This window comes from Candoia aspera, chromosome 3, assembly GCF_035149785.1.
Source record: "Candoia aspera isolate rCanAsp1 chromosome 3, rCanAsp1.hap2, whole genome shotgun sequence".
In the NCBI taxonomy this organism is placed as follows: Eukaryota; Metazoa; Chordata; class Lepidosauria; order Squamata; family Boidae; genus Candoia; species Candoia aspera.
In genome coordinates, this window is record NC_086155.1 from 48,872,201 (window position 1) to 48,894,174 (window position 21,974).

Here is a 21,974-nt window from a genome sequence, read left to right on the forward strand (position 1 = left end):
GGATGATATTCTAGAGGTGACGGACTATCCCTGGGGGAGCTGGGGGTGTTGACGACCGACAGGAAGCTCTGGCGTGGGCTGGTCCATGAAGTCACGAAGAGTCGGAAGCGACTGAACGAATAAACAACAACAATTGTTATATCCAGGGCCGGCTTTAGGTTAAGGCTCTGTGTTCCTCAGTACCTCCAGCCCTTCACTGGTTCAAAAATCCAAAATATAGTAAAACCAGTTCCAGAGCTGACCTGAAGTAGTTCCCATTCATTGCACACAGCAGGAAGATTTTTTACTGTTTGTTTGTTTGTTTGTTTGTTTTTATGGAAAAAGACAAGGAAGTGCAAATATCTCTTTTGGCTTCATATACAGTAGACAGTGCCAGCCGGTAGCCAACAAGACACTGGGGAGATCTTAGTGGCCTGATATCACAATGTTTATCTTTCCAACCCAAGTTTGTGTTCTAAAACCCTGGATTATAGTGTACGTGTGTGTCACATTTGGCTTTTAGTATTCCTAGTAGCAGGCTGTATGCTTATACAGGTTTACAGGTTTACAGATGAATTGGGAAGCCTCCAGGGTTGGGCATGAATGGTTTGCAGCTGGCAGTTAACCCTGACTTTCCAGCCGTCATGATTTCTTTGCCTGATAGAGCAGTCCCTGATCACTGCTGATGTTCACATTTTCAGCAAATGCTAGACTTTTTTTGGTGGTGCATTGCTTAATCCAGTTCCTCTTCTTCAAACCTTGTGTCTAGTAAAGCAAAACATTTCTCTTGTACAAGTCTGTCTTTTCTGTTTTAATTGAGCACCCTTTTGATTTGCCAGGGAGACATGAAGAAGCTTGTGTATCTCATCTTCCTGGTCTCCTTGTCAGGTAGGAAATTGCCTTTCTGTATTGGTTGGAGATGTGGTTAACTAGCTATATATTATTGTCCAATGTATCATATGAATGAGTCCAGTAAGAACTGGAGTGGCTGTCTGTTCATGATGCTTTTTAGACTGTTTTTTAAAAAAATCATACTATGTCTCAACTCAGTAAGAGTTATGCTAAGTGACCAACAAGTCTCCTCCAGCTGGACATACTTAAAATTAAGATTTTTATAATTTAGAACACAAGCTGTAAGGCTATGGAAAAATGGTTAAGATGTGAATCATGTAAGGGAAGAGTAGAAGAAATTACTTTCAATACTTTTTTCTACATATTCATATTAAACTGATGCTGCAAAATGGACTTCTGCTCAGTTGGGCACAGAGCTAAGATCTCTGTGTGATCATGATAGATTCTCTGGAGCTCAACTCAGGCCATGTTTATCCTTTGTTGTCTGTGCCATCAGGTGATTATTTGAACGTGTGGATATGCCAATTAATCATTACAGCTATACCTTTGCTATCAGCTAACATCAAGCCAAGCAGAACTCTATTATACCAAAGGACCAAGGAAAACATTCTAGATGCAGAGAGCTGGGTAAAAGTCAGGATATTATCACATTCGTGTAGCTCATCCCCCCATAGACACACACACACACACACACACACAAGGGTTTTTACTTTGGCTATTTACTTCCACTGGGCTTCCACAACCACAGTAAACAACTGCCAGGTGGAAGATAGTTGGGAAGAAGTAATGTCAAGGGGGAAAAGAATGGGTCTGGGGAAAACTGAATTCTTTCCCTCCTGCTCTCTCCAAATCTCATTACTTACTTTACATTAACTCAATACAATTAAGTTGGCTGAGCTGCTTTGACCCATCAAGTCACTGAATGCTGAATAATTGATCTTGAGAATCAATCTGCTGTGCCTTTATTTATGGACCAACCTGTAGAGTCTCCTCTGAAGACTTCTTATCATTTGTTAGAAGATAATGGTATTCGTTCATCTTCCTCCTGTAGAGGACAGGTAGCATCTTTCAATCTGTGAACCGCCCGGAGTCACCATGTGTGAGTTGGGCAGCCTTATAAATCTGTTTAATTAATTAATTAATCTTTTCATCTCAAGTTTGCTCAAAATTTGTTCTCCTTCATGGAAAAGATATTCTAGAAGGATAGCCATTTTAGTCTGTTACAACGTAAGCAAAAAGTTTTTTTCTGCTACTTTAGAGACTTAAAATTTATTTTGCCATCAGATTTCATGGACCACAGCTGACTTTGTCAAATGCATAGAGTATTGCTGGGAGAAAGAAGTATATCCAAAAGGAGGGGAGAAAGGAGGGCTACTAAAAGGAGAGATCAGAAAGAAATTCAATGTAGCAAGTGTTGACAGTGGGGAAAAAACCTAGAACACGTGACTGTTCTAGATGGATGGCTCTATATGAGTCCATGAATGGTGTGATTCAAACCTTGCAGCCTAATTGCCCCTCCATGCAAAAGTAGAAGATTGGAACCCAACCATGCTGTCTTTCTTTTCAAGAAGTGTCTACAGCTGAGAAAGTTACAGTGGTTTACGGTGTTGAAGGGGAACCCATTTCCATCAATTGCTCCTACAGTCTTCAGAAGAACAAGTGGAGAGAGAAAAGTTGGTGTAAGCACATCAGTGAGGCAGAGTGCCAGCATGTTGTCACTGCCCGACGTTTTTGGTTGCCCTTTCTCAAGCGAAGGAATGGCACCACTGCCATTGCTGACAATATCCAGGAAGGGGTTCTCACAGTAACCATCAACCCACTCCAGAAACAGGATGCTGGTTGGTATCAGTGTATGACAAACTTCTTGGGGATTGTGAGCACCCTGCAGAAGGTCAAGGTGAATGTTCTGACAAGTAAGTCTTTTGTCCTAAAGCTGTTCTCTGTCACCTTCAAAATAATCAGATTTGCAGTTTGATTCCAATTAAGACCTTAACCTGCTATACAGAGATACGAATGAAAAGAGAAAGAAAAACTAGAGCATCTGGTAAGCAGGAAAGAGAAGAATGGAGTGTGAGTTTGTGAGTGTATGTGTGTGTGTGTGTATACACACACAGACACATATGTATGTATGTATGTATGTATGTATGTATGTATGTATGTTTCTGGATCAATGAGATGTGAGAGGCAAAGGGGTGGCCAAGTGCCCAGGCGAGTGGAGTTGTGAGGCCTGGGGGATTTCTTCTTCAACACCTCTTCCCTTTCAGTTGAATGGTACCCACTAATTAGAGCAATTAACGCTTGACTATCTATTTATTATTATATTATTATTGACTTAATTATGTTGAACAACTAAATTGCTGAATTTTTGCCACCAGACCTAGAAAACCCTAACATACAAGAAACACCCAGAATACTTCACAGCATCTCCAGGTAAAGCTATGTGTTCATTTTTTATTCTTCACCAGAGTGTGCAATTCCACGTTAATAGGCTTGGATTAGAGAAAGGAGGGATTTAACTAAATATCGGAAAGAAATTCACAGTGGTCTGTATTTGCATTACAGTGGATCAGAGTGACACAGGAAGTGGGGCTCTTGCTTTGTTGTAGGTTTTGAAGCAGAGGCTGGATGGTGCCTTTTGCTTCAGTCTCTTTTCTGAAGCGATTTTTCTCCCAGTGGGAATTAGTTCCTGCTGTCAAGCTGTATCTGGAAGACAGAGAGCTTTTAAAAATATTGTGGTGTATGTATGGATAGCATGGAGCAATTGGGTTTTTGGCCCCCACTGCTCCACATTGTTGGAAATTGTCAGCAGGGGTATCAGCAAGAAAGGAGGTAAAAGAGTCAGGATGGCAACTATGACCACTCAGTCAAAGTTGGGCCCCCTTTTAAGTTAAGTTGTGTGTATGACCTATGTTAAAAGAAGCGTGGCTTTAATCACACAGTCAGGCTGGCATCTTGATTTTTTTACTCTCTCTGAAGCCACATTTGATTGGCAGGAGTCCAATCATGACTTCCTAGTCTGATGTCATCCTGTCTCATCTGGCCCTCAGAGCTGGATGTTTCCAAGCCCTACAGCAGTGTTTCTCAACCTTGGCAACTTTAAGACGTGTGGACTTCAACTCTCAGAATTCTCCAGCCAGCTATGAGAGAATTCTGGGAGTTGTAGTCCACACATCTTAAAGTTGCCAAGGTTGAGAAACACTGCCCTACAGCAAGATTTTCAACCATTTGTTTGCCCTGATGGTGGAATCCAAACTCTTGACAGGGAAGGGATTTTTTTATTCCAGCCAGAAGTAATGTTAAACAAAGAAAACTTGATGGGGCAGACTTTGGTACACAACCAACTGTCAAGAAAGGAGAGAGCACCTCATTATTCTAAACCAGCATTACTCAACCTTGACAACTTTAAGATGTGTGGACTTCAACTCACAGAATTCCCCAGTCAGCATGGGGACAATTGTAAAACAAATGTAGAGAGGCATGTCTCCACAATATAGGTGATACCGCATTTTGTAGCTTTAAGTATTCTTAGCACTAACTGCATGTAAATTCTGAAATATATTAGGAGCATCTGCAGAAGGGTCAAAAAAAGTCAGGTAGCAGTTCTGACTGCATGATCACAGCCCTGCCCCTTTTTTTACATGCAATAAGGGCGAGGCTTCAATTATATGGTCACAGCCACCATCTTGACTTTTTTGACACACACACCCCAGATGCCCTGCAGAGAATCAAAATTAATCATTGAGGGAATTTATAAGTAATCTCCCCTTTGACTGAGCAGAAATCCCCACTCAACCAGGAGGCAGGTTTGAAAAATCAGTGAGCCTCATAATTCTGAATTAAAGCCTGTAGTGTTTGGTCAAATGAGACAAACATTATGCTGCACAATTTAGCTTTGTGGAGCTACCTTACTGTATGGGAGGTGTAATGGCTACATTTAAAACCAGGCTGTCCTGCATATTCCCAACCAACCCAACCCACATTGCCAATTTCTGCATTTCTGATTAATGTGGAATTAGAAATTCCAGATAGAGAAAAGCAAATGTTGCAGAACAATTGTTGTTATTAATATTTTATACACACACACACACACACACACCACCCAATTCCAATTCCAAACTACTCTGGGCAATTAAAAATAAAAATGTTAAAAACAAGAAAAAAATACAATGTAGACAAAAATGAAGAGTGAGGACGGCAAGGTTGACATCAAAAAACAGTAAAGAGTGGTCCTCTCACTCTTACCAACGACTACTCCCAGATTCCCTAGAAAGCACTGCTTAAAGGTATTGAAAGATGCTGTGAGTTGCACTTTGGTAATATCTGGTCTTTTCTGATCAGCAAGGGTTCTCTGGGATTTCCGTTTCTGAATTCTCTCTGGATAAGCTAGAAACTGAACCTAGGATCTCTTCTTGGAAAGCAAGTGCTCTGTGACTGAGCTACAACCTTCACCAAACAATATCCAAAGTCCCCTCTTTAAAATAAATGTTTTCATACTACATTACCTAATTCACATATATTGTGTTTGTGTTTTCTCAAAGCTCCCCTTCAAATGCTGGAGTCAATCTCACCTTCCTGGTGACTGGCTTTCTTGGTTTCAAACTACTGGCTGCTATTATCATCTTCACTGTTGCCAGAAGCAAGAAGAACAGAACTACTGGGAATGAGAGCAGAGGAGAAAATGGGCATTTTCACCTCCCAATCATCACAGGTGACAGCATAAGGACATAAAAAGAGCCCTGCAGGATCAAACCAAACCTTATCTAGTCTAACAGCCAACCAGAGGCTTTTAGAAATCCCACAGGTAGTACATGAAACCAATAGCATTCTCTTAATGTTATCTATCTCTGCTCTAGAGGCAATACATGGCACTCATCACTCACTGATACCCTTGTCTTCTGCTAAATTTGCCTAATACCCATGAAAGCCATCTTGTGGTATGAGTTCCATCACCTACATCCATGCAAGGTGAAGTAGTACCCTGAATATGAGAAATTGAAAGCTGGTTATAGTAGAGAGGTTTGTTCTTCAAGACCCCTTATGTAGAAAAGTAACTGGGCATGGATAGCTTTATATGCTTCCTGTGTCTTGCACATCACAATATATTCACTTTGTATGCAAAGCTGAAAATTATGAGAGAAGAAGAGCCCAAATAAGCACATTGACTCCTGCAGAGCAAGGGTTTCTTGAGTTCCACTGCCAAGACATGCTACCTAGTCATTCTGTAGAACTGAACAATTTCCACATTTCCAATAACATCCCAGAATTCTAGACCCCATTTTCAGTTACTCCGGAAAACTGATCACCCTGGAAAGAATAACTGCCTGCATTGTGCCTCCTTAAGTGAGCACTTGTTTTGCTTGTGTTTTTGAGCCAGTTCCAATTCAAATGTAGTTTCTCCTAGGAACCTCAGAAAGTTCTCAGAAATTGAGAACTTATTGGTTCCTATCATCATCTTAATTATTGCCAAAAGCAAGAAGAACCAAACAGATGCTGAGAACTTGTTTCAGAAACTCTTACCGCTCTAGAGAAAACTTCTGTGCCATTTTTAATGCAGACACTGAAGCAATGAGTCAGGACTTTAAAATCATGCAACCAACTGCAGATCATGAGTTCTTCAAATGACTCATTGGCTGGTGTTGCTTTTGGATCCTGAACCTTTGCTGTTTCTTTTTTTAGTCTTGTTTCTAAAACTCAGTGGTAAAAACTATTGTTTAAAGGCAGTTTCAGTACACTAAAGTATTTTGCTGCTTTTAAAAGAATAACTCATATAACAGTTATGGCCATTGGCTTTACCCGTCCCTCTGCCTCATTTCATTTTATTACTCTTCCGCCTGTTCCTGTTTCCAGCATAACAGGAAAGAACTGGCAAGAGTGAACTTGATAGAAGGAGAAGAACAAGTAAGAATTCATAGATCAGTCCCTGTGAGTAAAGTCAAAAGACAGATGAGAAAGAGTCCGATACAGGGACTTTTGGAGTTCCCCTTGCAAAGCCAAATTTGGCCAACAAGGCAAACTGCCTCATCATTGAGAATCTGAAATGAATGCTCCTTGCAGTAGTGCTGTTAACCGCACTGTATCTTGGTGAGCAAACTACACAATGTAAGAATAAATATAGCCTTTCTGATTCTCCCCACTCTTTCTATTGTAACAGAGGCATAGCACAGAAAAATAAGAGGTTGTAACAAAATGTACATATCAGCAAGAATTCAGTACAAAAGAATAAAGATGGAATTTCCATTCCAATCTCTGAATCATTCTTTTCTGGGTATACAAACCAAGGCTGTCTCCAACCCAGAAGCAGCCAGTGATCCACAAAAGCGTTAAGTGATAATTAATTTAAGAATATGTTTCTTTTAAGGTGCCATAAAAATTATTTTTGCTTCAGTAATGAAATGTCATGGCTTGGGCAGGTAGAGAAGCCAAACAGTGCTATTTTTCTATGTTTAAAGAATTGCCCCAAAAGTAAATTCCTTTTTTCATCTTTGAGAGAGAGAGAATGAGAATGGAGGAGGACATCCTATCACTTTGCTAACATAGATGTCCATTGCCTGCCAAACCCCTCTTTCATATAATTTTATAGGAAGGCACAACAATGTGGATGTCAGGACAGAAAATGCTCCTTTCAAGAGGAATGTGCTTGTGAGCCCCTGTCCCTTGGCCTTTGCTTTGGGATTCAGTAGTCTGACATCCCAGCATACCCCCACCTTGCTGTGAGCTTCTGAATGTGGGCTGCAAACTGCACTTGGTGAGATCAGTGTGTAGAAAATGCCTAGTTGTTTTTATTGCTTACAAAAAAAATTAAAAGATAAACAGGAAGAATTTACACAAGTATTTATCACTCACAGACAATGCAATTAATCACATGCCCCATACTATATAATTATTTAATTTAAATTTAACTAAACGAACTTAAAACAAATGAACAGAAACATTCAAATGGAAGATTAAATATATAACATAATATAAGCAGATCTTATAAGAAGATCCAACCAGTCCATCCTCCAGGAAATAAAGCCAGACTGCTCACTTGAGGGAATGATATTAAAGGCAAAACTGAAATACTTTGGCCACATAATGAGAAGACAGGACAGCCTGGAGAAGATGCTGATGCTAGGGAGAGTGGAAGGCAAAAGGAAGAGGGGCCGACCAAAGGCAAGATGGATGGATGATATTTTAGAGGTGACGGACTTGTCCCTGAGGGAGCTGGGGGTGTTGACGACCGACAGGAAGCTCTGGCGTGGGCTGGTCCATGAAGTCACGAAGAGTTGGAAGCGACTAAACGAATAAACAACAACAAGCAGATCTAATGTCTAACGGAACATTCTGCAAAGACTCAGCTCTTTGGAGAAAGATCTAACACTGGGAAAGGTGGAAGGAGGGAGAAGAAGAGGACAACCAGCAGCAAGGCGATAGGTGCACCACTGGGAGACCTGAAAGACCAGGCTAGGGATAGATTGTCATGGAGAAGATCTATCTATGTGGTCGCTGGAAGTCAAAAATGACTTGATGGCACATAATCAAAAAAATGTCTAATGGATCTCCAACCAAGATGTTTGTTCAAATGCAGAAAGAAGTTCTTCAAACTAATGTAAACTTTACAGTATGATATAATCCCATGCTTGTCATGGCACTCTTTTTGTGATCATAGCACAATGTCCATTTCCCTGCAGAGAACGTTTACAGATTGTGGTGTGGAGGGCTTTTTGTTCTTAGGTTGTAACGCAGACAATGTTTATTTTGAAACTAGGTTTACACACTAAGACATGGTGGCAAATTACAATGGTTGGATTCAACAACATAACCAAAGAGACCATATTGTAGGTTAACATGTTAGTACTGAGAAGGCAAGCACTACAATTTCTTGATCTAAAAATCTGATCTGCTATTTTAATCTAATCATGTCCAAAGAAATCTTTCAAACCCTGTCTATTATTTTGCAGAATTATTCTAAATATTTTTGCAACTATTCAGACATTTACTATGGGTTGTTCCTCATGGTCACATTAACATGCATTCTTCCTACAATACTTGAGTCAGAGGAAGAGTACATTGGCATGTATTAAGTTGCTCCACTGTCCAAGATCTAATCTGCCTCAGTAGGGAGGCTGGTAAAGAAAAGTGACTGGTGGATTCACCAGATTCATTTGTCTCCCCACCAAGCATATTGGGTGGGGGGGGACTACCCTCATCTTAACAGGGGGGGGGTAGGATTAAATGAGGGTAGTGGGGGCCTGGGATGGAATGCTCTTAGTCCTCTTTCAAATTACCTGAGAAAGCGATTGCCAGCATGGATGTGTTCTGTACGTATAATCAGTCACTCAGCCTATTTCTGAATGCATCTCTGCCACTCTTCTGGAAGAACGCTAAATCTCTGTCCAAAAAAGCAGCTTGATTGACAGGTTGCACACATGGTGAATGAGTGAGGCTGAAGTGGGAAGGAATTCTCCCCTGCCCATCTACCATACATGCAATTGTTTAGCTGTGCTGTTTTTTAGACACAGGTTTAATAGTTTGATGAGTCACTAGTGCATAAAGCAGTTGTGTGGATCATCAAGCAATTTTCTCCCACTTTACTCCATGCCCCTCCACTGTGTTTGTGACCTGTCACTCAAGCCAAAAGGGGAAACAAAGAGAACTCTTGTCAGTTTCATCCCAACTCCATATTGCCAGCCCCATAAAGCAGGGCAAGATCAAGGAAGCAAGAACTACCCAGACTTTCAGAGGTGTCTGGAGAGTTTGGTGAAAAAAAGTCAAGATGGTGGCCATGACAATGAGATCAAATTTTCGTCTTTGCAGCTGCCATCTTCACTTTTTGACCTCAGTACCCCCTCCAGACACCCTGCTGACTTTGAGTGAGGTATCCTTCATGCTACCCTTGAGATAAATATGGAATCTTGGAAACTCCAAGGGGAATTTTCAACCTTCTTTTATAGGAAGTTCATTAAGGTGGAATTTCTTTGAATGATTTGAAATGCTTCTTCCCAAGTTTCTTGCCACCTGGTCTGAGTTGGCATTTATAAGACCAGCTGCCAGCAGACTCACCTGCCATCTCTTGACTGTTTATGTCTGCTAACCCTTCCATTATTTTTGCGGTCTTTCCACAATCTCTCTCACATATATCCCAAATGACTAAGTGCTCAGGGTAATGGCAGTGCAGGCAGTAAGCAGCCATGAAAAAAGAGCCTGTGAAGTGGGCAAAAGCATAGAAGTGGGCAAAATGGCACTTCTCCCCACCCCCCGCTCCAGTAATAAAAATAGTAGAAAATAAAGCCTCTTTCTCAGCAGAAGCCACAAAGAAGCTATACTGTGTTCATTTGTGTAATGGTTGCCTAATCCCAAATACTCAGTCTCACAAGCTCGGGCTTAAAGATAACTGATTTATTAAAGGAATAGTATGCAAATACAGAGAAAGCTGAGAATGAGCAAAAGCGCGCCAAATACAAACTTAAAAGCCTTGCCTGTGAGCCAGTCCCGCCCCAAGCACCCGTCAGCACGCACCCCCTCCCAGGTGCTAGCAACCGTTACACGCGCCTGGGAAAGTAACCTTGAATAGGATTGCAAACCCAAACATACATTCCAAAGGTCCAAAACAAAGCAGAGCGCCCGAATGGAAAATACCAGCAATGAGCAAGCCGGGTATACACGGAAAAACGGTTTGACATGTGAAACGTTACGATGTTAACAGAACATTGAAACGGGGAACATGACATATCGCGCGCCCCCCCCAGAACAATGCTAAGGAGCCGGTTTGTCCGGGTAGGCAGAGTGAAAACGAGCGACAAGGCGGGGTGAGCGAACATCGGGAGCAGAAACCCATTCAGGATGAGGGAAATGTTTCCAGCGGACGAGGTACTGCAAAGTGGAACGCTGGCGGCAGGAGTCAAGGACTTCAGTAACCTCGAAGTGCTGTTGGTCATCAATCATGATTGGAGGTGGTGGAGCTAGTTGGGGATGCCAGCGGTCCGACGGCAGGTAGGGTTTGAGCAAGCTGCAATGGAAAACAGGATGTAAACGCTTGAGGTTATGGGGCAAATCAAGTTTGAAAGTAACAGGGTTAATTTGTGCAACAATGGGAAAAGGACCAACAAATTTAGGACTCAGTTTTTTCGAGGGTTGTGGGGATTTGATGAATTTCGTGGATAAATAGACTTTGTCCCCCACAACAAAAGTAGGTTCGCGGGAGCGTTTGGCATCCGCATGTCGTTTGTAGGTGGTTTGTGCATGGTTCAGAGCTTGTTGAATATTGAGCCATGAGTCTTTGAGGGTGTCAGCCCAGTCAGCGAGAGAGGCTGGAAGTGGCTGCGGGTGTGGGAGTTCAGGTATCGGGACGAACTCACGCCCGAAGACAGCTTTAAAGGGAACTTGACCAGTGCTTTGATGAACGGCGTTGTTATAGGCAACTTCAGCAAATGGGAGTAAGTCCACCCAGTTGTCCTGTTGGTAATTGACAAAAGCTCATAGGTATTGTTCAAGTGTAGAATTAACTGCTTCAGTAGATCTATCCGTTTCCGGATGCCATGCGGTGAAGAGGGCTTGTTTGGTGCCAAGCAGTTTCAAAAATGCCCGCCAAAACTGTGACGTAAATTGTGTGCCTCTGTCACTCACCAAACGGGCGGGGATTCCGTGAAGGCGGTACACGTGAACGAGGAATAGGAGTGCCAGCTGTTGTGCGGTGGGGATAGAGGCGCATGGGATGAAATGAGCTTGTTTAGAAAAAAAATCTTTTACCACCCAAATGACAGTTTTTCGTTGGCTGGGTGGTAGGTCGACAATAAAGTCCATAGATATGTCCTGCCATGGAAAGGACAGGGTTGCCACAGGTTGGAGGAGACCTTGAGGCTTGCCAGTCTTGCGCTTTGTAGCCGCGCAGACAGGGCATGCAGTGACATATGCCTTAAGGTCCTTTAGTAAAGTTGGCCACCAGAATTGACGCCTAACTAGGTGAAGGGTTTTAAGATATCCAAAATGTCCAGCCAGCTTGTCGTCGTGGCAACGCTGGAGGATCGTCTTTCGCAAAGCGTCAGGGACATAGAGACGATCGTTTCGCCAGGCAAAGTTGTCAGTGAAAGTTACAGTGTGTAGGTTTGCCTGCAACCAAGTATCAGTTTTGAGGTGGAATAGCAACTGTTGTTGCAAGTCTGATGGAATTGGCAGGCGCAGTGAAGAGGAGGGAGGCGGAGCGGCTGGAGGCTGAGTTTGTTGCGCTCGCGCTTGGCTGCGTGTCACAGCTGCCAAACTCAGTTGCTTTTCTGTCCATACAGTCCCCTGTACCATTGGCCCTGGGCCAGCATCTTGGGATCTGCGTGATAAAGCAGCAGCTAAAAAGTTTTTCTTGCCTGGTATGAATTTGAGGGTGAAATCAAAACGACTGAAAAATTCAGCCCAGCGAAGTTGTTTGGGGCTGAGTTTTCGACTGGTGCTTAATGCTTCCAAGTTCTTATGGTCAGTCCACACTTCAAAAGGGTTTGAAGCCCCCTCTAATAAGTGGCGCCAAGTTTCCAAAGCGGTTTTTACAGCAAAAGCCTCTTTTTCCCAAACATGCCACCGTCTCTCTGTTTCCATGAACTTGCGAGAGAGGTAAGCACAGGGTTTTAAAGTGTCAGACTGGTCTGACTGGAGCAGTAGTGCCCCAACGGAGAAATCAGAGGCATCCACCTGTACCACGAAAGGCTTAGTGGGGTCAGGATGCTGCAAAATGGGTTCGGTGGTGAAGATTCGTTTGAGCGCCTCGAATGCCTGTTGGCAAGTTGGAGTCCATTTAAGGAGCGCTCCTGGGTTCTTAGACCATCGCGTATCCCCCTGAGCTTTAGTTTTTAACAGTTCAGTAAGGGGGAGGGCGATTTCTGCAAAATTTTGGGCAAATGCCCTGTAGAAATTGGCGAATCCAAGGAAACTTTGTAATTGCTTCCTGGTACAGGGAGGCTCCCATGCTACAATAGCTTCAACTTTGGCAGGGTCCATTTCAATACCCTTTGCGGAAATCCTATATCCTAGATAATCAATTTGTGATTGATGGAAGGCACACTTGGACAGTTTAGCATACAACTCAGCTTTTCTCAACTTAGTAAGCACTTGACGCACCAGGTGAATATGTTCTGACATGGTTTCAGTATAAATCAATACATCATCCAAATACACCAGTACTCCCTTAAACAGGTGGTCATGCAAGACCTCATTGATAAGTTGCATAAAAACCCCAGGTGCCCCCGATAGACCAAAAGGCAGGACCTTGTATTGGAAAGCCCCAAGAGGACAGTTAAACGCTGTTTTCCACTCATCCCCTTCTCTTATGCGAATGCGAAAGTAGGCTTCTCTTAAATCCAATTTTGAGAAGATTTTGCCTCTGGCCAGATGTGATAACATATCTTTGATAAGGGGCAAAGGATATTTATTTAATATTGAGACTGCATTGAGCCCGCGGAAATCGGTACACAGTCTCAACGAGCCATCCTTTTTTGGTCTAAAGAGAACAGGGGCCCCCACCGGGGAGTTTGCAGGCTCAATGAAACCCCTAGCCAGGTTTTTGTCAATGAATTCCCTCAGCGTATTTAGCTCTTTAGGAGACATGGGATAGATTTTTGGGTGAGGTAACTTTACATTAGGGAGAAATTCAATGGCACAGTCTGTTTTCCGGTGAGGTGGCAAGCGATCTGCTTCCTTCTCCCCAAACACATCAGCCAGATCCTGGTATTGTTTAGGCAGTCCTTCTAGCGGCTGAAGTGTTTGTACAGTAGTGTTAGCCACCCGTCCTCCCTCCATGTCCTCTAACAAGTCCTTTTCTGGTACTTTATAAAATCCATCAGCAAACGTTACAGTTCTATGCAGCCAGTTGATAAAAGGGTTTTGTTGCACAAACCAAGGCATTCCTAAAATAACCAAAGGCCCCCCCACTGGAGCTATGTCATGAGTGCCGTTGAGCTAAAGTCATCAGCGCAATGGCACACATGACAATGACAAGGAAATAGGTGAAGGGGTACAAGATAAGTAGCCATCAACCCACAACGACTAACGGCTAACAAACAATAGCTAAACAGATCACGGAGCCACCCAAGCCATCAGCGGCAATACAACGGGGATCGCCCAGCTGAAAGCAATCAGCAGAGGAATGGGAAACCTGATGATGGGCGATCCCGGAAACCCTCACCCACCGGCAGGGCAACGTATTGGACAAAGGGGAGTGACATGACTGTGAGCGAGGGGGCGCTGACCGGCGTGGGGTATTTAAACCCCGCACCGGCGCGCTCCTGTCACTCTCAGCTTTTTTCTACCGACGCTGTACCTGCCCTGCAATAAACCAGAGCCTGACTCGCAAACCAGTGTCTGAGTGTTATTCAGAAGGAGACAGCGCATGACAAGCTATGACAAAAGGCAATTTTTCCCAATGAGTGCCCATCTGTAAAGCAACCAGTCCTGTAGAGTGGGTGACTGCTTTCCCCCCCGCCATGGTTCCATCCAATTGCGTGAAGATCATGGGCCGTGGCAAAGGGAATGTGGGCAGTTCTAGGGCAGCTACAACATCAGGATGCATCAGTGAACAAGAACAACCCAAGTCCAGCATGGCCCAGACTTTGACAGTTTTGGTTCTAGAGCCCAATTTTACTTTGACAGTCATTGTAGGGAAGTTCCCACTCACCAAATCGTGGTCGCGCTCGGTTTCTTCCACCTGCCCAACGGCGCCCTTCAGGGCAGGTGGAAGGCTTTTCCTGCCGGCTGGTCGAACTGTAATTCTTCTTCCTCTCCCCCAAATGGAAGGTCTGGAGGGTCGAGTTCAGCGCAGGCAGCCTTCATCTTGTGCGGCAGGGATGGCGATTTTCCTGGCACTTTCCCGGGCCGTTCCTCTGGTCGGCGTCTTGGGCACGAAGTGGCACGATGCCCATCTTTCCCGCATCTCAAGCACTGACCTTTCGCAAATCGTCGTTCCCTTTCTTCCTCCCAAGTTTTTGGTTTAGGGCGACTCGAATATCCAGTAGCACGAGCTCCCTTAGCGACTCGGGTTTGTCTCAGTTCCTTGCTATGGGCATACATTTGTAGAGCGCTTTCCGCACTGCCCGCCAACTGAATCCAGCCGTATAACGTTTTAGGATCGTCCCTACACAAAGCCCAACGGAGGATTTCTGTCTCCAGCCCTTGCTTGAACATCTCTACCAAAGTCGACTGGGACCAGTCCTCCACCTTTCCCGCCAGGGCTTTAAATTCCAAAGCGTAGTCTGCGACAGAGAGGGTTCCTTGATAAAGTTTTCTCAGGGAGTTTTTCGCTCTCTCTTGAGCCAATGGGTCTTCAAAGTGCTGTTTTAGCGACCACAGAAACTCATCAAAGTCCTCTAACTCTGTGGCCTCCGCTTGGCACAGCTGTACGTACCAATCAGCTGCCCTCCCCTTCAGCTTGTTGGTAATAAAATTAATCTTGCCCTGTTCTGAACGAAAACTTCGGCCCCAATCCTCCATATAATGTCTAGCATTTGTAATGAAGAAGGAGAGCTTGGTAGGGTCCCCATCAAACTTCACCCCAAAGGGTGGGAAGGTTCTTACTGGCTCCACCGGCTGTGGTGGCTCTGCAAACAACAACGTGCGTCGAGTCCCCAGTGGTGGCCGATCTCTGGATGCCCTCGACTCCCTTCTTCCCAATTGTCGGGGAGCCCAAGTCTTACTTCTTCCCCTGAGTGACAGGGACCTCTGTCTTGGGAAAACCAGCTGAGAGGGGTCCTCTTCCCAGTCTTCCTGTAGGGACCCCGGGCCCCTGGGGATATCCTTTAAGAGGGTTACTATCATATCCATTTTGTCCTCTATTGCTTTCATGTGGGCAGGGGTGACAGGCTCTTCTAAGGGTCGATTGGTCACCACCACCCTCAGTGATAAGGGGATTTCGGGTTCCCAGGATGGCTGTGGAGATCCCCTCCCCGGTGCTGCTTCCACTTCGGGTTGGGGTTCACCCCCTGTGGCACCCTGCACTGCCAACAATAGATCATCCAATTGGACATCCCGCCTCTCCCGACGTGCTGCCCTTTGCGCTCTCGAAGTTGGAGCTATCAGAGTCTTCGTCGAGTCCGGCTCTTCTTCGCTCCCTTCACTCTCGCGAAGCGGAGGTTCGATCATCGCTAGCGCTCCTCTTTACCCAAACGTTGGATGGGGCTAGCAGAAATGATATAAATGATTCTCAGCTTTATGTAATGGTTGCCTAATCCCAAATACTCAGTCTCACAAGCTCGGGCTTAAAGATAACTGATGTATTAAAGGAATAGTATGCAAATACAGAGAAAGCTGAGAATGAGCAAAAGCGCGCCAAATACAAACTTAAAAGCCTTGCCTGTGAGCCAGTCCCGCCCCAAGCACCCGTCAGCACGCACCCCCTCCCAGGTGCTAGCAACCGTTACACGCACCTGGGAAAGTAACCTTGAATAGGATTGCAAACCCAAACATACATTCCAAAGGTCCAAAACAAAGCAGAGCGCCCGAATGGAAAATACCAGCAATGAGCAAGCCGGGTATACACGGAAAAACGGTTTGACATGTGAAACGTTACGATGTTAACAGAACATTGAAACGGGGAACATGACATAGTGACAGGAACAGCAACACACAGTAAGCAGAACCAGGCTCTCTTTCCTGTTTAAAATGACTGGATTTGCATTCTCACCAGGGAGCCCCAGCATCAATTTTTAAACACAGATCTAGGGTGCTTTCAAAAAAGCATGAGAGTATGCATAAAGAGAGCCCATCAGTGTTTTCCAAAACACCAGTCAGTCATTTCTCAAGCAGCCACCTCAGCAGAAGTCAGACGTCCCGCTGTCTCCTACAGCCCAAGCTAAAATGACCATGGTGGAAAGTGTCCAGTTACTGGAGAGGAACAGACACACCTTCAACAGCTTGAAGAAGCCACAATGACCCCCTGACTGAGTCATCACCACATTATCAGTGAGATATCATAGGCTGAATGGCAGGACTTATGCTGGAGGAAGGGGGAAGACATTATGGTAAACTTGGAACAGCTAAAGGTTTTAGGCTGGTTCCACGATGGATTGGGGATGAGACAAAGGCAGCAACATGTGGACATGATCTTTGAAGATGGTTGGCAGGGAGTCTTCATGCTGCAGTTATCAAGACATGAGGAAAAGTCCTGCCTTGTGCATTGAATTGCCTTTCTCTTCCTATCACATTACTCCCACAACTTTAATTATTAGCTCCTGTAACTGGAGCTATTAAAGTCTTAGGAATTTCACCACAAATAAATAGAGATGACAGTCCTAGAAAAGAGCATCAGGAAACCATTAGAAAACATATATCTCTACCTCTATCTCTATCATCTCATCTCATACAAATGCTTTTAATTCATGCATTGTGTCAGACACATGCAATTTGAGTGAAGCAATGGTGTGTTCTAATAGTTAAATTAGATGGGGCCCAAGTGGCATACACATATGCAAAGGCTGTGTGTGATTAATACACATCATATTTGAAGAAGGTCTGAAAGCTAGGGTTGTCAGCTCTTAGCAATAGAACAGGCAGTCTGGGTTCCTCTCTGTCTTCTTGCTCATGCAGTCTGCAACTGTCCTGCCTTCCTTGATCTGAGAGCAAGCCTCCAGGTGTGCCACTCAGCTGGACAGCAGATCCACAGAGGAGAAAGAGACACATCTTCCTTTTATTCCAACCAGTCTAGCATAAATGAGAAATTCTGAGATCTCACTAAAAGATTATACATCTCAAATTATACATCTCAGTAATGGTAGTTTGAAAGATGATTGCCTGACAGCTTCAGGTTCATTATTAGCTACAGTATGTGTATTTACCCCCATTTACCTAGCAATCCTAATCCTCCTTATTCAGAAGTAAGTGCCATTATGTTCAGTGAGGCTTGCTCCTAGGAAAATGTGGGTGGCATTCACTGTTATCATCAAAAGTTTACATCCTAAAGCTAACTTATTGGACTACAACTCCCATCACGCTGGCCCCCAATAATCAGCAGCTAGAAATGGCTGTTCCAGGAAACCTGTAGAGGGTGATGATCTCTGTAGAAGACTCACTCTATCAGCCCATATGTTAATAAGGAGTCCTCCAAATGCCAACTTTGCGTGGTGATTTATCAGGGGCCAATAACTTACCCTAGAACAAAATGTCCCTGATAGCTAGGGAAGGTTATTGTGATTGTGTGGTAGGAACCCCTTCCTGGTTCATACTGGCTGCTAAGAAACTGCTGGTGGGATATAATTAACTGAAGCTTCTGCCTGAGCACATGGGAGTCCAATCTCATTTCCAGTGCCCAAGGCCAGTTTCCTGGTTGCACAATAGGCTTGCTATAAAAATAGGGCAACCCCCTTTCTTCCCTTGGTTGTGGTTTAGGCTTCCCCTGCTGTCTGAAGTGTCATTGCTAATTTATGACTCATATTCATTGGCAGCCCAGGAACAAAACCAATTTTATTCCTCTGATAACTGACTGCTGAGTCGTTTTACTCCTGAAACAGCAAAATAACAGAAGGAAAACCATCTGGATAATGTGTGTTAAAGTTTGTTATGAATGCTAAGTCTGGATTCTGATCTGGCCTTATACTAGCCAAAAATGTATTTTTGTTGCCGTCTAATGGTCACTTCACCCACATCATATATGTGCATGTACATCCACAGTCACTGACAGGAATTTTTGGATATCAGTAATATCCACTATTTATTCTCTATGAGCTGGCTTCATAAATTAGTGAAGTGATAGAAGAAAGAAGTTCCATCAGACAACACAGTCTCAAACAACCTTTATGGTACCCTCCCTGTAATATTTTTGAGTGCACAAGTATAGGCAACGTACAATGAGTATTGGGATAAAGTACATTTGGAATCGGATGCCTAAGACGACAAATAGCAAAAGCATCTTCCTCTAATACAGAGATGCAGAATCGGAGGTCCCAGAAGAGCATTCAGAAGCCTCCAAAGGCCTTGTATGCAACCCCAGAGACATCTGAAATTGGTTACCAGACTGTACATCTGAATGTGATGGAAGCAGGAATTATATTAACTCCATTTAATTAAATGTAAAAACTAACCATCACCTTAATATTTTCTGGAGCATAGCCCCCAACATGGCATGGGGCCAGGTTACTTGCAGAACCATCTCTCCCCAGTTGTACCTACCCATCCTGTGAAGTCCAGCAGGGGAGGCGTGTTCCAGTCCTGTCTGTCAGGGAGTGCCATCTGGTAGGTCCCAGAGGAGAGCTTTTTCTGTTGTGGCACCTGCCCTCTGGAACATCATTCCACCAGAGATTAGATTCACCCTGACACTACTGGCTTTCTGTAAGGCCTTAAAAACCTGGGTTTGTTGTCAAGCCTGGAATCCGGGTTATGTGGCTGAACCTGTAACTTGGTTATGTTGACTGTGCTGGTTGGTTTCATCTTGGCTTCTCTATTTGCTATTTATTGCTTTTTATAATGTTTTTATTCCTTTTAGCAGCCCAGAGTTATATCTTTGAGATGGGGAGCCATATAGAATGAATGAATGAATGAATGAATGAATGAGCGAGCTACTCAAAGGTCAAGAGCAGTCCCTGAAAAATGGTGCTCAGTCCTCTAATATAATGCAGCCCAAGGAACTTAGGGCACATCACCATTATTTGCATACAACCTTTGTTGAAAGAGTATCTCAAAATGAACTCTTTCACCACTACTCCACTATTCAAAAATCATGCATGCATACATATGCACACATACATGACCTCTGCATACTCAGAGCATGCCAGAACATCTGCTTCTAGCAGAATTCATGTTATCAGTTGTTATTCATCTTGGTGTCTTGTCTGTGAAGATGCATCCGAGTGCAATCTGAGTTAGACAACTTACCAACATTAAAATATTGACATTTCCAGAGCATCTGCCCACAGCTCCAAACCAACAGTAAGTGACAGACAATGACAAAGGGAATTTGTTTCCTTCCTGCAAGGGCACATTTACCCACACCCTTCTCTGCTCTGTTCAGCTACAAGATGGAAGGTTTCCCAGGTCTCCTGTTACTGTTAATGCTTACAGGTATGACACTGAATGCTTTTCTTGGTCAGTATAGAACTCACTAATATGTTATTGAGTTAAATGATATTGTGAGGCTCTGCTTATCCATTTTCTAATAATTGATGCAAATGAACGTTTTATTCCTTTTTTTCCCCCCCAGAAAGGATGGGAAAATACACTTTACCATTTACAGAACAATTCTACATATTTCTTCTCAGGCTTCAGTAATATTTAATACATGGATAGTGTATAGATTTCACTATTACTCTTCACTAATAAGATTATGGATTGCTACTGAGATTCCTTACAAATTGCTGGTCTTCTGAGTGTAAAAGCAGAGCTATTGAAGATAGCCTCTCCTACCTGGTGCACTCTAGGAGTGTTGGACTACAATAGCCAAAGTTTCACATCAGCAACTTATCTTGTGGACACCCAGTTGGGGGAAAATGTGATAAGATGGATAAGCAACTTCTGTTGGCTTTAAGGGCTACTCCTGAGTCCATGCAGCATGTGAAGGGCTAGGGATGATTTGGGGAGGGAATTTCAGAAGTTTTAAGTGATGAGATTGCTGCCTTAAGCATCTATAGGCTTAACACACCCATTTCACCTTTTAAACCCACTCAAAAGTACAAAGTGGGGGCATTTGGGGGCCCCATCGACTCCAGGAGTCTTGAGGTCACAAAAGGGATGCCACACACTTTGCACCACTATTCTAAGAGGTCCAAATCTGTTTAGCCAGATCTACTTTCATACTGGAGAAAGATTTATTGCTATCAGCAAATTCTCTTTTCTTAAGAACAGACACCCTTTTGTTAAGAAGATTAGCTGAGTGCTATTAATAGATGGCCAACAATGACTAGGCAATAGTCAAAAATCAGGAAGGGTCTGGTAGCACCTTTTCAGACTGACACATTTTATTAAAAGGCAACAGTTCATCAGATGCATTGAGTGGCAAAGCTGATGTGGGATTTAAATTGGGATGAGGTGCGGGGGGGGGAGGGAAAGGCAGGTTGGTTGTGTACACGCAGGTTACATGTGAGACAGATTACAAATACCTTCTGAATTAACACTTGTAATGCATTAAAAACCCAATGTGTTTGTTGAGGTTTTTTGAGATATTCTGAAACCTTTTGGTGTTCAGCAATCTGTCACTCAGTTGTGGTATTAAAGTAACCAAGAAACTTTAACACCACAACTGAGCAAGTGACTGCTGAACTCACAAACATCAAAAGGTTTCAGGCCATCTCAAAAGATGTGACAGGTAAGTACTATCACCTGCAAAAAATGCACAAAAGAGGTATAGATGGGATGCAATTTTTTCTTCCTTCAAGGCCTCATTCTGGGAGTGGCCAGCCTGTCCCAGGGAATTCTAAATATACTTACATTCAATCCTGTTGGGGATAGAGAAAGTTTTGTGCCTCCCAGGGCTAAATCCTGTTGCCCAAAGTTGATTGATCTCAGTACTAAGTTAGATTATTTATCTGTCAATTATATCCATACTGTTCTTGTTCCAGGCCTTTTTGCATCCTGTAAATCTTACTTATTCCCAAGTCCTTCTACTGCAAGTTTGCAAAACACAGGAAAGAGTCCAAAAGAGGTGGTACTAACTCAAGGAACATCCCTCAGGATAAGAACATTCTGTGCCTATCAATATTTGCAAGGAAAGACTGTTTGGTGCAAAGAAGAACAATACAAAGAATGCCAATTCAAAAACTCTATAATCCTCACAAAACCAGGATGGCAACATCTGACTACTGAACCAAACCAAAAGGTCATACTAGAAGGTATAGTAAATGGTTGCATTTCTTTACTCATGAAGAATCTCCAGACTGAAGATTCAGGGAGATACTGGTTTGGAATTCTCACCGGTATGAAGATGGTTTCTGTAAACACAATCAAAGTGGTGGTTCATGGTGAGCATTGGTGGATAATTGGGGTTAACCATTTTCCAGATAAAAGGACTTTCAAAATATAGAGATCTGACATTGATGCTGGTACCATATTTTCTCTGGTGTGCAGAGGCTGAGAAACCATATGAGTGGAGTCTGTCATATATGGGAATTTGTGGTGGACAGTCTTATATTTGATACATGCCTTGATGCACTTTGAGCCTCAGGCATACTGGCATATTTTTAGACTTAAAATATATCCATAGATCAGGA

The 21,974-nt window shown here is 43.5% G+C and overlaps 1 protein-coding gene across 2 annotated transcripts; it reads left to right on the forward strand.

The window, feature by feature from the left end:
• Positions 1-775: 775 nt before the first annotated feature.
• Positions 776-7,071, forward strand: LOC134494852 (triggering receptor expressed on myeloid cells 2-like). Of its 2 annotated transcripts, none has more exons than XM_063300095.1 (4): positions 776-867; positions 2,400-2,744; positions 3,207-3,261; positions 5,370-7,071. In XM_063300095.1, exons 1-4 carry the CDS (start codon positions 825-827, stop codon positions 5,557-5,559), a joined length of 633 nt encoding a protein of 210 aa, XP_063156165.1. In that variant the 5' UTR covers positions 776-824; the 3' UTR covers positions 5,560-7,071. The 2 variants fall into 2 exon arrangements, with proteins under 2 accessions (XP_063156165.1, XP_063156166.1); XM_063300096.1 differs by having other exon boundaries at positions 2,403-2,744.
• Positions 7,072-21,974: the final 14,903 nt, after the last annotated feature.